The sequence below is a fragment of the Eubalaena glacialis genome, chromosome 12, assembly GCF_028564815.1.
Source record: "Eubalaena glacialis isolate mEubGla1 chromosome 12, mEubGla1.1.hap2.+ XY, whole genome shotgun sequence".
NCBI classification, from domain to species: domain Eukaryota; kingdom Metazoa; phylum Chordata; class Mammalia; order Artiodactyla; family Balaenidae; genus Eubalaena; species Eubalaena glacialis.
In genome coordinates this window covers 50,347,431-50,362,841 of record NC_083727.1, presented here as the reverse complement: position 1 = coordinate 50,362,841, position 15,411 = coordinate 50,347,431, and the positions used below count along the sequence as shown (strand labels likewise).

At 37.1% G+C, this 15,411-nt stretch overlaps 1 protein-coding gene across 3 annotated transcripts in view; it reads right to left on the bottom strand.

Annotated features, from left to right (window-relative positions):
* WASF1 (WASP family member 1) overlaps window positions 1-15,411 on the bottom strand; it is a 90,127-nt gene that overhangs the window by 12,406 nt on the left and 62,310 nt on the right. For all 3 annotated transcript variants that reach the window (XM_061207176.1, XM_061207175.1, XM_061207177.1), the window contains 2 exons: window positions 13,140-13,300; window positions 7,514-7,648 (listed from right to left, as the gene is read on the bottom strand). In XM_061207176.1, the coding sequence (XP_061063159.1) occupies window positions 7,514-7,648; window positions 13,140-13,272 (268 nt within the window). In that variant the 5' untranslated portion in view covers window positions 13,273-13,300. The remainder of the gene's footprint in view (window positions 1-7,513; window positions 7,649-13,139; window positions 13,301-15,411) is intronic.

Below are 15,411 nucleotides of genomic sequence, written 5' to 3'. Positions count from 1 at the left end.
CAAAGGTCGTGGGTAAAAAAGTTGTGTAGTAAATTCTTTTTTTTTTTTTTAACATCTTTATTGGAGTATAATTGCTTTACAGTGGTGTGTTAGTTTCTGCTGTATAACAAAGTGAATCAGCTATATATATACAAATATCCCCATATCTCCTCCCTCTTGCATCTCCCTCCCACCCTCCCTATCCCACTCCTATAGGTGGACACAAAGCACCGAGCTGATCTCCCTGACTATGCGGCTGTTTCCCACTAGCTATCTATTTTATATTTGGTAGTGTATATATGTCCATGCCACTCTCTCACTTTGTCCCAGGTTACCCTTCCCCATCCCTGTGTCCTCACTCATGTCCATTCTCTACGTCTGTGTCTTTATTCCTGTCATGCCCCTAGGTTCTTCAGAACCATTTTTTTTTTTAAGATTCCATATATATGTGTTAGCATTCAGTATTTGTTTTTCTCTTTCTGACTTACTTCACTCTGTATGACAGTCTCTAGGTCCATTCACCTCACTACAAATAACTCAGCTTCGTTTCTTTTTATGGCTGAGTAATATTCCATTGTATATATGTGCCACATCTTCTTTATCCATTCATCTGTCGATGGACACTTAGGTTGATTCCATGTCCTGGCTATTGTAAATAGAGCTGCAATGAACATTGTGGTACATGACTCTTTTTCAAATATGGTTTTCTCAGGGTACGTGCCCAGTATTGGGATTGCTGGGTCGTATGGCAGTTCTACTTTTAGTTTTTTAAGGAACCTCCATACTGTTTTCCATAGTGGCTGTATCAATTTACATTCCCACCAACAGTGCAAGAGTGTTCCCTTTTCTCCACACCCTCTCCAGCATTTATGTTTGTAGATTTTTTGATGATGGCCATTCTGACTGGTGTGAGATTATACCTCGTTGTAGTTTTGATTTGCATTTCTCTAATGATTAGTGATGTTGAGCATATTTTCATGTGTTTGTTGGCAGTCTGTATACCTTCTTTGGAGAAATGTCTATTTAGGTCTTCTGCCCATTTTTGGATTGGGTTATTTTTTTTTGATATTGACCTGCATGAGCTGCTTGTATATTTTGGAGATTAATCCTTTATCAGTTGCTTCGTTTGCAAATATTTTCTCCCATTCTGAGGGTTGTCTTTTCATCTTGTTTATGGTTTCCTTTGCTGTGCAAAAGCTTTTAAGTTTCATTAGGTCTCATTTGTTTATTTTTGTTTTTATTTCCATTTCTCTAGGAGGTGGGTCAAAAAGAATCTTGCTGTGATTTATGTCATAGAGTGTTTTGCCTATGTTTTCCCCTAAGAGTTTTATAGTGTCTGGCCTTACACTTAGGTCTTTAATCCATTTTGAGTTTATTTTTGTGTATGGTGTTAGGGAGCATTCTAATTTCATTCTTCTACATGTAGCTGTCCAGTTTTCCCAGCACTACTTATTGAAGAGGCTGTCTTTTCTCCACTGTACAGTCTTGCCTCCTTTATCAAAGATAAGGTGACCATATGTGCATGGGTTTATCTCTGGGCTTTCTATCCTGTTCCATTGATCTATATTTCTGTTTTTGTGCCAGTACCATACTGTCTTCATTACTGTAGCTTTGTAGTATAGTCTGAAGTCAGGGAGCCTGATTCCTCCAGCTCCGTTTTTCTTTCTCAAGATTGCTTTAGCTGCTCGGGGTCTTTTGTGTTTCCATACAAATTGTGAAATTTTTTGTTCTAGTTCTGTGAAAAATGCCAGTGGTAGTTTCACAGGGATTGCATTGAATCTATAGATTGCTTTGGGTAGTATACTCATTTTCACAATGTTGATTCTTCCAATCCAAGAACATGGTATATCTCTCCATCTATTTGTAACATCTTTAATTTCTTAAAGTGTTTTATAGTTTGCTGCATACAGGTGTTTTGTCTCCTTAGGTAGGTTTATTCCTAGGTATTTTATTCTTTTTGTTGCAATGGTAAATGGGAGTGTTTTCTTAATTTCACTTTCAGATATTTCATCATTAGTGTATAGGAATGCAAGAGATTTCTGTGCATTAATTTTGTATCCTGCTACTTTACCAAATTCATTGATTAGCTCTAGTACTTTTCTGGTAGCGTCTTTAGGATTCTCTATGTATAGTATCATATCATCTGCAAACAGTGACAGCTTTACTTCTTCTTTTCCGATTTGGATTCCTTTTATTTCTTTTTCTTCTCTGATTGCTGTGGCTAAAACTTCCAAAACTATGATGAATAATAGTGGTGAGACTGTGCAACCTTGCATTGTTCCTGATCTTAGAGGAAATGGTTTCAGTTTTTCACCACTAAGAATGATGCTGGCTGTGGGTTTGCCATATATGGCCTTTATTATGTTGAGGTAAGTTCCCTCTATGCCTACTTTCTGGAGTTTTTATCATAAATGGGTGTTCAACTTTGTCGAAAGCTTTTTCTGCATCTATTGAGATGATCATATGGTTTTTCTCCTTCAATTTGTTACTATGGTTTATCACATTGATTGATTTGCGTATACTGAAGAATCCTTGCATTCCTGGGATAAAACCCACTTGATCATGGCGTATGATCCTTTTAGTGTGCTGTTGGATTCTGTTTGCTAGTATTTTGTTGAGAATTTTTGCATCTATGTTCATCAGTGATATTGGCCTGTAGTTTTCTTTTTTTGTGACATCTTTGTCTGGTTTTGGTATCAGGGTGATGGTGACCTCGTAGAATGACTTTGGAAGTGTTCCTCCCTCTGCTATATTTTGGAAGAGTTTGAGAAGGATAGGTGTTGGCTCTTCTGTAAATTTTTGATAGAATTCGCCTGTGAAGCCATCTGGTCCTGGGCTTTTGTTTGTTGGAAGATTTTTAATCATAGTTTCAGTTTCAGTGCTTGTGATTGGTCTGTTTATGTTTTCTGTTTCTTCCTGGTTCAGTCTCGGAAAGTTGTGCATTTCTAAGAATTTGTCCATTTCTTCCAGGTTGTCCATTTTATTGGCATATAGTTGCTTGTAGTAATCTCTCATGATCCTTTGTATTTCTGTAGTGTCAGTTGTTACTTCTCTTTTTTCATTTCTATTCTGTTGATCTGAGTCTTCTCCCTTTTTTTTCTTGATGAGTCTGGCTAATGGTTTATCAATTTTGTTTATCTTCTCAAAGAACCAGCTTTTAGTTTTATTGATCTCTGCTATCGTTTCCTTCATTTCTTTTTCATTTATTTCTGATCTGATCTTTAAGATTTCTTTCCTTATGCTAACTTTGGGGATTTTTTGTTCTTATTTCTCTAATTGCTTTAGGTGTAAGGTTAGGTTGTTCATTTGAAATGTTTCTTGTTTCTTGAGATAGGATTGTATTGTTATAAACTTCCCTCTTAAAACTGCTTTTGCTGCATCCCATAGGTTTTGGGTCGTCGTGTTTTCATTGTCATTTGTTTCTAGGTATTTTTTTATTTCCTCTTTGATTTCTTCAGCGATCTCTTGGTTATTTAGTAGCATATTGTTTAGCCTCCATGGGCTTGTATGTTTTACAGTTTTTTTCCTGTAATTGATATCAAGTCTCATAGCGTTGTGGTCGGAAAAGATACTTGATACGATTTCAATTTTCTTAAATTTACCAAGGGTTGATTTGTAACCCAAGATATGATCTATCCTGGAGAATGTTCCATGAGCACTTGAGAAGAAAGTGTATTCTGTTGTTTTTGGATGGAATGTCCTATATATATCAATTAAGTCCATCTGGTCTAGTGTGTCATTTAAAGCTTGGGTTTCCTTATTTATTTTCACTTTGGATGACCTGCCCATTGGTGAAAGTGGGGTGTTAAAGTCTCCTACTTTTATTGTGTTACTGTCGATTTCCCCTTTTATGGCTGTTAGTATTTGCCTTATGCATTGAGGTGCTCCTATGTGGGGTGCATAAATATTTACAATTGTTATATCTTCTTCTTGGATTGATCCCTTGATCATTATGTAGTGTCCTTCTTTGTCTCCTGTAATAGTCTATGTTTTAAAGTCTATTTTGTCTGATATGAGAGTTGCTACTCCAGCTTTCTTTCGATTTCCATTTGCATGGAATATCTTTTTCCATCCCCTCACTTTCAGTCTGTATGTGCCCCTAGGTCTGAAGTAGGTTTCTTGTAGACAGCATATATACGGGTCTTGTTTTTGTATCCATTCAGCCAGTCTATGTCTTTTGGCTGGAGCATTTAATCCATTTACATTTAATACAGTTATCTATATCTATGTTCCTATTACCATTTTCTTAATTGTTCTGCGTTTGTTATTGTTGGGTCTTTTCCTTCTCTTGTGTTTACTGCCTAGAGAAGCTCCTTCAGCATTTGCTGTAAAGCTGGTTTGGTAGTGCTGAATTCTCTTAGATTTTGCTTGTCTGTAATGGTTTTAATTTCCCCGTCAAATCTGAATGAGATCCTTGCTGGGTAATCTTCGTTGTAGGTTTTTCCCTTTCATCACTTTAAATATGTCCTGTCACTCCCTTCTGGCTTGTAGAGTTCCTGCTGAAAGATCAGTTGTTAACCTAATGGGGATTCCCTTGTATGTTTTTTTTGCTTTTCCTTTGCTGCTTTTAATATTTTTTCTTTGTATTTAATTATTGATAGTTTGATTAATATGTGTCTTGGCATGTTTCTCCTTGGATTTATCCTGTATGGGACTCTCTGCACTTCCTGGACTTGTGACTATTTCCTTTCCCATGTTAGGGAAGTTTGCAACTATAGTCTCTTCAAATATATTCTCAGTCCCTTTCTTTTTCTCTTCTTCTTCTGGGACCCCTATAATTCGAATGTTGGTGCATTTAATGTTGTCCCAGAGGTTTCTGAGACTGTCCTCAATTCTCTTCATTTTCTTTTTTCTGCTCTGCGGTATTTATTTCCACTATTTTGTCTTCCAGGTCACTTATCCATTCTTCTGCCTCAGTTATTCTGCTATTGATCCCTTCTAGAGAATTTTTAATTTCATTTATTGTGTTCTTCATCATTGTTTGTTTGCTCTTTAGTTCTTCCAGGTCCTTGTTAAACATTTCTTGTATTTTCTCCATTCTATTTCCAAGATTTCGGATCATCTTTACTCTCATTACTCTGCATTCTTTTTCAGGTAGACTGCCTATTTCCTCTTCATTTGTTTGGTCTGGTGGGTTTTTACCTTGCTCCTTCATCTGCTGTGTATTTGTCTGTCTTCCCATTTTGCTTAACTTACTGTGCTTGGGGTCTCCTTTTTGCAGACTGCAGGTTCCTAGTTCCTGTTGTTTTTGGTGTCTGCCCCCAGTGGGTAAGGTTGATTCAGTGGGATGTGTAGGCTTCCTGGTGGAGGGGACTGGTGCCTGTGTTCTGGTGGATGAGTCTGGATCTTGTCTTTCTGGTGGGCAGAACTGAGTCCGTTGGTGTGTTTTGGGGTGTCTGTGACCTTATTATGATTTTAGATAGCCTCTCTGCTAATGGGTGGGTTGTGTTCCTGGCTTGCTAGTTTTTTGGCATAGGGTGTCCAGCACTGTAGCTTGCTGGCTGTTGAGTGGAGCTGGGTCTTAGCGTTGAGATGGAGATCTCTGGGAGAGCTTTCGTTGTTTGATATTACGTGGGGCTGGGAGGTCTCTGGTGGACCAATGTCCTGAACTTGGCTCTCCCACCTCAGAGGCTCAGGCCTGACACCCGGCTGGAGCATCAAGACCCTGTCAGCCACACGGCTCAGAATAAAAGGGAGAAAAAAAAAAAAGAAAGAAAAAATAAAATAAAACAAAGTTTTTAAAATTAAAAAATTATTATTAAAAATATAAAAGTAATAAAAAAAAGAAAAAACAAAAAAGGAAGAAAGAAAGAAGAGAGCAACCAAGCCAAGAAACAAATCCACCATTGATAAGTTCTGAAAACTATATGACAAAACAAAAAGAAACCAAAAAAAATGGACAGAACCCTAGGACAAATGGTAAAAGCAAAGCTATACACACAAAATCACACAAAGAAGCATACACATACACACGCAGGAAAAAAAGGAAAAAAAAAAAAGGAAGAGAGCAACCAAATCAATAAACAAATCTACCAATGTTAATAAGCTCTAAATACTGAACTAAGATAAACATAAAACCAGAAACAAATTAGATGCAGAAAGGAAACCCCAAGTCTATAGTTCCTCCCAAAGTCCACTGCCTCAATTTTGGGATGCTTTGTTGTCTCTTCAGGTATTCCATAGATTCAGGGTACATCAAGTTGACTGGGGAGATTTAATCTGCTGCTCCTCAGGCTGCTGGGAGAGATTTCCCTTTCTCTTCTTTGTTCGCACAGCTCCTGGGGTTCAGCTTTGGATTTGGCCCCGCCTCTGCGTGTAGGTCGCCTGAGGGCGTCTGTTCTTTGCTCAGACAGGACGGGGTTAAAGGAGCAGCTGCTTTGGGAGCTCTGGCTCACTCAGGCCGGCGGGAGGGAGGGGTACGGAATGCGGGGTGAGCCTGTGGCGGCAGAGGCCATCGTGATGTTGCACCAGCCTGAGGCATGTCGTGTGTTCTCCCGGGGAAGTTGTCCCTGATCACAGGACGCTGGCAGTGGCGGGCTGCACAGGCCCCCGGGAGGGGAGGTGTGGATAGTGACCTGTGCTTGCACACAGGCTTCTTGGTGGCTGCAGCAGCAGCGTTAGTGTCTCATGCCCATCTCTGGTGTCTGCGCTGATAGCTGCGGCTCGCGCCCATCTCTGGAGCTCGTTTAGGCGGTGCTCCGAATCCCCTCTCCTCATGCACCCTGAAACAATGGTCTCTTGCCTCTTAGGCAGTTCCAGACTTTTTCAAGGACTCCCTCCCAGCTAGCTGTGGTGCACTAGCCCCCTTCAGGCTGTGTTCACGTACCCAACCCCAGTCCTCTCCCTGGGATCTGACCTCCGAAGCCCGAGCCTCAGCTCCCAGCCCCCGCCTGTCCCGGCGGGTAAGCAGACAAGCCTCTCAGGCTGGTGAGTGCTGGTCGGCACCAATCCTCTGTGAGGGGATCTCTCCACTTTGCCCTCTGCACCCCTGTTGCCCCGCTCTCCTCCGTGGCTCCAAAGCTTCCCCCCAACCCCCAACCCCCACCCCTGTGTCCGCCAGTGAAGTGGCTTCCTAGTGTGTGGAAACCTTTCCTCCTTCACAGCTCCCTCCCAGAGGGGCAGGTCCCGTCCCTATTCTCTTGTCTGTTTTTTCTTTTTTCTTTTGCCCTACCCAGGTACATGGGGAGTTTCTTGCCTTTTGGGAGGTCTGAGGTCTTCTGCCAGCGTCGAGTAGGTGTTCTGTAGGAGTTGTTCCACATATAGATGTATTTCTGGAGAGGAAGGTGATCTCCACGTCTTACTCCTCTGCCATCTTGAAGGTCTCCCCCCGCCCCCTGAGGTGTAGTAAATTCATGTTTTGTGTGTTTGTGTGTGTGTGTGTGTGTGTGTATGTTTCTTTGATTAATTGAAGCACATTTCTCCCAGTTGTTGTTTTTTTAATAAATTAATGTATAATAGTGTTCTTAAATATATCACTCATCCCACCTAACCAAAAACATACATGTGAAAGAAAATATAATATGAATAAACTTACATTCTTCTTCTTTAGGATCAAGCTGTGTAACACTAACAGATAAACGGTCCACACGTTCTTGTAATGAGTTAACTCTGAAGGAAAAACTATGTGCCTCATTGAATAATTCTCCAAATATATCTTCAGCATATTTACCTAAGCAAAAATGAAGCATATACCATAAAATTTAATGTTATCAGAGATAAATATGAAACAATTTAACATTTAAAATGCTGCCCCAATGAATTTGGTATTTACTTGAAACTAGTTTAAACTTGAAACCCTAGCCTAAAGTAATCCAACTGTGATAGAGTGAGAAAAAAACACAAACCCTGGGAAATACAGTTTTAGATACTAGCTCTACCACTTCCTGGTAGGTGACTTGTGGCTAAGGAAATACTCTCCTGCTTTATCCCTATCTACACACCTGTTGAGGGTTAGAGAGGTTATAATGTAAAGTACACATAAATAATACATCTCTTAATCCCAATTCAGCATTTATAAACAGACGCTACACTAGAACTGAATTTCAGGCCAAGTGGCAGAATCCAAGATACTTCATAAACCTAGTAGATGACCTAATCTCAGGAACACCCATAATACTGATTCTGAAAATTTATGAGAGGTATTTTACATTTTCTCTCATTCTAGTTTCTTAAAAAAATCATAAATCTAAAATCACTGAATTCCTCTAGTCATGTAAATTTCCATTACTGTAAAGAAGAAGCCAAAATAATCCCATTCTAAAAGGAGAAATAAAAATTTCTATCTAGTAAATAAGCCAGGGAAAAGTTTTAGATGACCTATAATTTTAAAATGTTCAAGTGTATTTAGAACATATAAATAAATGCTCACAATATAAAGATAAGTCAATCACTATCTGTACCTTTGAATAAAAAAAAATTGATGGTCTTCCTAAATCAAGACATTTTAGACCCAAGCGTACTGTCTAGGTTAAATGTAGCTCAACAGTAAGCTGTATAGAGTCCTGTAACAGGGTACTAAATACTTATAGAATGAATTCATTAATCTCACCAGTTTACATTTGAACAATGGCTGTCTTATTTTCAAAGCACTTCAATATATTATCAGTTAAATCAACAAACGTTTACTGAGGGCTCACCCTGTGCCTGGTAGGTGTATTTCTTACTGAAGACACCAAGAAATAAAACATAAAATACCTGTCCTAGAAGATTTTATAATCTTTAGGAAAAAAATCATAACTTTAATCTCTCTATAATAAATTAAGAGAAAAAGGATAATTTTATATATATTCATTTGCTCACATATATTCTTTAAACCAAAATGACTGGGAATGGCTTATGTGCCAGACAGTGTACCAGATCCTGGAGATATAAAAATGATTGGAAGAAGTTCTCTGCCACTGACGGGTTTTGAACAGAGGGAGAAACAGACATTTAAATAAACATGAAAACCAATTTAATAAATAAGTCCAAATCTTTGTTCCATTCACTTTGAGGCCTTGGCATCAATTTCCTTACCTATAAAACAGGAATAAAAATATCTCCTTCAAAGAAGTTATAAGAAAAGGAGACAAAAGAAGGAGAGGATGGGGGGCAACGGAAGAGTACCTGATACAGGATAGGGGCTCAACAACAGGCAGCTCTTACTATAAAACGAGGTAAAAGCCACAGAGCATAGAGAAAGAAGCATCTAAACGTTTGGGTGTGGGATGGTATTAGAGACACTTCCAGAGACACAGAGTTTCTCTGGCAGATAAGGGAAGCATCCCATACCTTTATTCATCAAATGTTAGGGATACAGAGATGGAAGAGACAATTTTATCCCTAAAAGAACTTAGTTTAATACACGGATCTTTAACTTATAGTCTGTATACCACCTGAAATTATATGCAGATTTTTAATGCATTTGCATTTTTCTGGAAAGACGGCCCAAAGATTTTTTTTTTTTTAACAGATTTTTTAAAGAGAGTTTACACTTTCCCCACCTCAGGTTTAAGTGCCAAAGCACTGCAGTGGATAAGATAAACACCCCCATCTGTTCTCTTTTCATCTGTTCTCTTTTCATATTCCTTCTTACTTTCCACATCTACCTCCTCCTTCCCCCCCAGAGACAGGTGAAAGAAATAAAGTTCGCAATGTAAAACTAATTGTGTATGATCTGAATTTCAACTAACCTTACATTTATTATACTATGTCTCTACTCAAGAATCTATGAGGTCTCATTACCTCTGATGTTAAAATCTAAATCCTCTCAGCTAACACTGTCCTCCATAATCAAGCTCCACCTTACATGTCTAATATCATTTGTCCCTTTAATCCCCCTCATATATTTATTTTTGCCTCCATTCATCTGCCTACTTCTACATGAAAGTTGAAATGCCTTCCTTCTTCATTCATCTCCAGTTTCCAAATTCTTTTGTTCCTTAAAGGCCCAATTCAATTCACATTTCGTTCAGCAAGCCTCCTCTAATGACTTCACCTATGCCTATCTCTCTTTTCTCAGTTCCTATAATCTAAAACTCCTGATTTTAATTATATACATGCTCACACTGTTTGAAACTCACAGAATTCATAATATTAGACTCTTCAACTAAATGGGGTATGTTCTTTTCAGACAAGAAACATGTACCTTTATCACACAGCAAAATATTCAGTGTTATCTGTCCATCATCTATTATCTAATTAGTCTTATAGAGCCAATCTATTTATCCACCCTCTTACCCATCTACCTTCCTATCTATCTGTCAAATTTTCTATGATTGAGAACAAGAAGTAGGCTCTATCAGCTCATCTTGGTAGCATGAACTGACTATATTCAATAAGAGAAAGGCCTTGGGAAGAGAAAATGTAAAAGATCTCTCAGGTAATTAGAGTCCCAATGGTTGTTAAATAAGATGGCAATAAAATGGGGAAACTTATGGTATAGCAGAAGAAATTTAAATAAAGTGAATTCTATGTTTTCAGTAATTATCTATTATAAAACAGAATTGTGTTCCGCTAGGAAAAACAACTGAACCAGATGCATATTTTTCCAAGGAAGAGGTCAGGACGATGTGCAACCCCAAGCAATGCTGAGCTCTGGAGTTGACCTTCACTGCTGTGTGCTATAGCACTTTTGGTGCTAGGAATAGTACCAAAGTGAAAATCTGAATTACCTAGAACCATTCTGAATAGCCTAGTTTTCTAAGTAATTCAGAAATTATTTAATGCATTAATTATTATTTTAAGTATTTTGGATGGAAACTAATGTAAAATCTACTCTAAGCTTCCTTATCTTCTTAAATAAAAATTAAACATAATTTAACCTTTTATTGAGGACTTATAGTCATGAATTGATTATGAGAAACAACAGCTTTTTTTTTTTTTAATTTTTTAAAAGTTTTACAAGAGAGAAACAACAGCTTTGAAATGTATAAGAATATTTGCTTTTACATTAAATGGCCTCTTTCCAGTTTTTATGTTGCTTTTTCCCTTATGTCACTTCTTCCTTTGCTATAAACTACATCTTTTGGTTGGCTTCAGTAATGCCTGCTTCTATTATCTCCACCCCGTATCTCCTCTTTTAATGCTCTGAAACATTAATGTTTGGAAACCACATCATAAACCCTGTCTGAATTACCAAAGTAAAAGTAAACAAGTTGGGAGAGGGACCAACTGGTTATTTTATGTGCATGGTCTTTAGTGTTTGGGCTTGTTTATTCTGGCTATCTAGAGGCCTTTTAAATTTAATTCCAGGTTCTCAACTATGTCACGTGGGAAAGCTGCCGGAGAGCTTAATTCTGGGGTGGTAAACTATTGTTACACCTTGCTACAATATTTTATGCTTTTTCTCTTTTTTTCTTTTTTTGAATCTCTACAAACTGCTTAGAAAATGCCTCTATAGTCTCTGATTCCAAGTTTGAAGTACCCAAAACCTAATTTAGTTATATTTTTACAATGTATTTCTATTTTCAGTCTGGCTACAACATGACCATGTGCTTGCTGACAGATGTTGCTTATATGGACTTTCTGTATCAAACTTGAAAATTCCTTAAATTTTCACCTTCAGGTTATGTAAGAAACAGGTTAGTACTGCAAAACTGACACACATTAGTTCTAAATTCTATATTGAAACTATACCTAAAACAAGATGTTTATATTAGATCTAATATTCATTTTAATTTAAAGAAATATTTTAACCAAATTTATTAATGTCATTTCTATGCTCTTAACATATATTTTAATATTAACAAGCTGATGTACCCATATACATATAGAATATATAAATTTTATATGAAGTTATATTATGTTAATAGAATCTAACAGATCATAAAACCAATTAGTGCTAGCAACTGACTTTAAACAATATGGCTAATCATATATTAATGTACTTTCTAGGACTTTTCTTTTGACTTGTCTCAAAAGTACACTTTATATTGAATTTCTCAAGGAAGAAACAAGTAAACAATACGTTAGTGATTCACTGCTGATAGCTAACCTGAAAAAAAAAAACCCCACCAAATGGGACAAGGAATACACTTAAATTCAAAGAAACAGTCTTTTAATTTACTCTTACAACTATTTCATAGGCAATGTAGAAATTTAGTGCTCTCACCAAGAATATTCTAATATAATTTTTTATGTTGCTCTGACTACATGTGTATGTCCAAATGCTCTCACTTGAAATAAATCAGATTAACAACATCTTTTTACCTTGTGCTAAGTACTCAATTATAAAAAGAAAGGACAAAAGTTAAAAGGAAAAGAAAAGAGGAGCTAATCCTGCCTATAAAGCCAATCTATGTGGGTGGGTATGGCTGATAAATCTAGGACTACTTAGAGAAGATACCTAGACCAAGAACATCTTGTTTTATCTTTAAAATGAATTATAAATGTCTAATAAAAAGCTAATCCTTCAATTCAAAAGATACACTAGATTTAAAAAAATTTTTTAATATTACATTTAGAATAAATGGGAAATGATTTATTTAATTCCTTAACCTAGTAGCTCTGTTCTGTAATCTTATAATGGAAACATACTGCCTGTCTCCTCCTCCCCAACCTGTCCCTTCCACTGGCCTTTATTATCTGACCAACCTGCTTGCCTTCTGTCTGCCATCATGCTGCAAATCAGACACTTGACTGATATCCTAATGTCCTTTAGACAACTCACCTGAATAACCTAATTCTCTGACTAGTTAGTTACTATTCCACATCTTTCACTTTTAGATATTTGGTAATATAAAAATATTTCCCTAGGCTAATAAGATATATATATATGTATATAAAGAGAGAGATACTAGCATCCCAAAACACAAATAGTTTAAGCCTCTAAAAAAGTAAATAGCGATAACAAGCAAGCAAAAGTACAACTTGAGCACCACCTTTTACAGACTGAATTATATTTTTAAAACAATCTCATTAATTCTTAACCATCATGTGATTCTGTTCCTAAAGATTCTATCCTTATTTCCCTTTCCCAGAGGAAACATGCAGGGGAAGAAGAAATGATTCTAAAACGCATTAATTTTACTTAAAATGACTACATTTTTCAAGATAACTCTGTGCTCTTCTCATCAACTATCCCCCCCCACCAAATTAATCACAAGAATATCGTCTTAATACCCTAAAGCATAACATTCTGGTTTGCGAGTAATATTTTTAATTGATGTAAAAATACTTACTTAGGCTACTTAGTTGTCTAATTATATTTGCCAAGGAAATATTGGTTACACATTCCAGTTCATTCTTAATTCCTCTAGGCAGTGCTGTGTGGCACAAGTGCCTAGGATCGATGTTTCTTTTCACTAATGGCATCTTGAGATCAACCTCTATGCCAGTTCACCTGTCGGAAATCAAACAATAAGTTAACACTTTCCAGTTTCGACCAACATAGAGTGAGACCTTATCTTTTACATTTAATAATAAAATATTTGTTAGTATGAAGATGGTGAAAATGGAGTCACCAGACTAAATGAATCAAAGTTGATTTGTTAACCATTTTTATCTTCAATTATTAGAATGTCAACATTATGTAACATATTTTTTTTAAAAACTTACTTTCAATGTCAATTGCTTCATGGTGAATTCATAATCATCATCAGTATTATTCTCCTAAAACCACTGATTTTACTTACTACAACTAGGGGTTTTGTTCTAGAGAGTTAGTATGAAAGGTCCTCTGTAAGGAAGTACCTAAAAGGATTAAAGAAACTGCAAGAGTAGTATCAAAATTACACTTCCACATAAAATGTATCAGGCATTCAATAGCTCAGAAATCAGATAGTCCAAGTAGCCCTACATCCTCAATCTAATCAAAACCAACCAAATATTTATTTAATTGATCAAATGGTTCAACCTTCTTTGAATTACAGTCAGTCCTCACTTCCCAGGCTTCCCATATGCACAAATTTCAGCTTCCACCGTTTAGTTAAATACCAGTCTCCCAACAACATGGTTCCAACTTCACTTACCACAGTATACTAAGTGTGAGTAACTACATAAATACGAACTTCTTTGCTGGCACTTCAGTTCACAGGTCACTATGTTAATAAGAGATGCACATCATTTCAGTGACCAATCACATCACTTCTTTTCAAAGTCTGTTGGTGATAGGTCACTTCTCATCTGTTATTCAGTTCGCCTACAGACAGCAAAGCATGTAACTGGTTTACGTCTTGCCTCCCAGTGATAAACTCATATGAAATTTTACAAAATGGTAACTGAAAGAGGGAACTGGCCAACAAAGATAAAAGTGCGGCACAGAAAGGAAAAATGATGACACTGGAGTGAAATTCAAATTGAATGTAAGTGGAGTAAGAAAAAACAGCTGATTGCGGGAATGTTGTCACTGCCACTGTTTGAGAGACACAGATATGCAGTCAGAGGAATTTAGTGAAGGTGAAATTATTGATGTAAATGAGGAAAGTAGTTGTGACAAAAAGGAAGATGTCCCAGAAGAAGTGACAACAGCAAAAAACTTCACAATAAAGGAATTCTCGGAGACATTTCATGACACTGAAAGTGCAAAGGATAAAGTGTTGGAAGCTGATCCAAATTTAGTAGAGGGACTTCCCTGGTGGCACAGTGCTTAAGAATCTGCCTGCCAATGCAGGGGACATGGGTTCGGGCCCTGGTCCGGGGGGATCCCACATACCGCGGAGCAACTAGGCCCGTGTGCCACAGCTGCTGAGCCTGCGCTCTGGAGTCCGCGAGCCACAACTACTGAGCCTGCGCGCCTGGAGCCCGTGCTCCACAACAAGAGAAGCCACCGCAATGAGAGGCCTACGCGCCGCAGCGAGGGGTGGCCCCTGCTCGCTGCAACTAGAGAAAGCCCATGCGTAGCAATGAAGACCCAACGCAGCCAAAAATAAATAAATAAATAAATTTAATTTTTTAAAAAAACCAAAAAAACAAAAAACAAATTTAGTAGAAAAGAGTAAGAAAATTTGCCATGGCACAGAAAAGATGCTTACTCTACTAGCTCTGTTTTTCTAAGTTATACAAGCAGAAGGCAAAGCACTGTTCAAACTACTCTTGGTTAAGTTTTTTACAAAGAAATAAAGCACTATAATTCTAATTGTTTCTGATGTTTCATATTACATTGTACTAAATTAATATTAGCTTTACTATTTTTTTCATTTCCCTATATATTTATAACCAACATAGAAGAATTTTTAATGTTTTGACAAAAATTTTTAAAGATTATGGAACAACTGTTATTTTTTCCCACTGATTATTAAGATCATTTTGTACAGTTTTATCTTGTATGGTCATCTTTTTTTCTTTTTCGTCCCACACTACCATACAAAGTGAGGACTGCCTGTACTTACCTACTGGTAAACAATGTTTACTGAAGGAAGGCATTTAGTATTTACTGAGCTTTGATCACTACCAAATGGAAAGTTTTGGATAAATCTCATTGCATTTAAGTGTTACTCATCACCATTCTTTAAA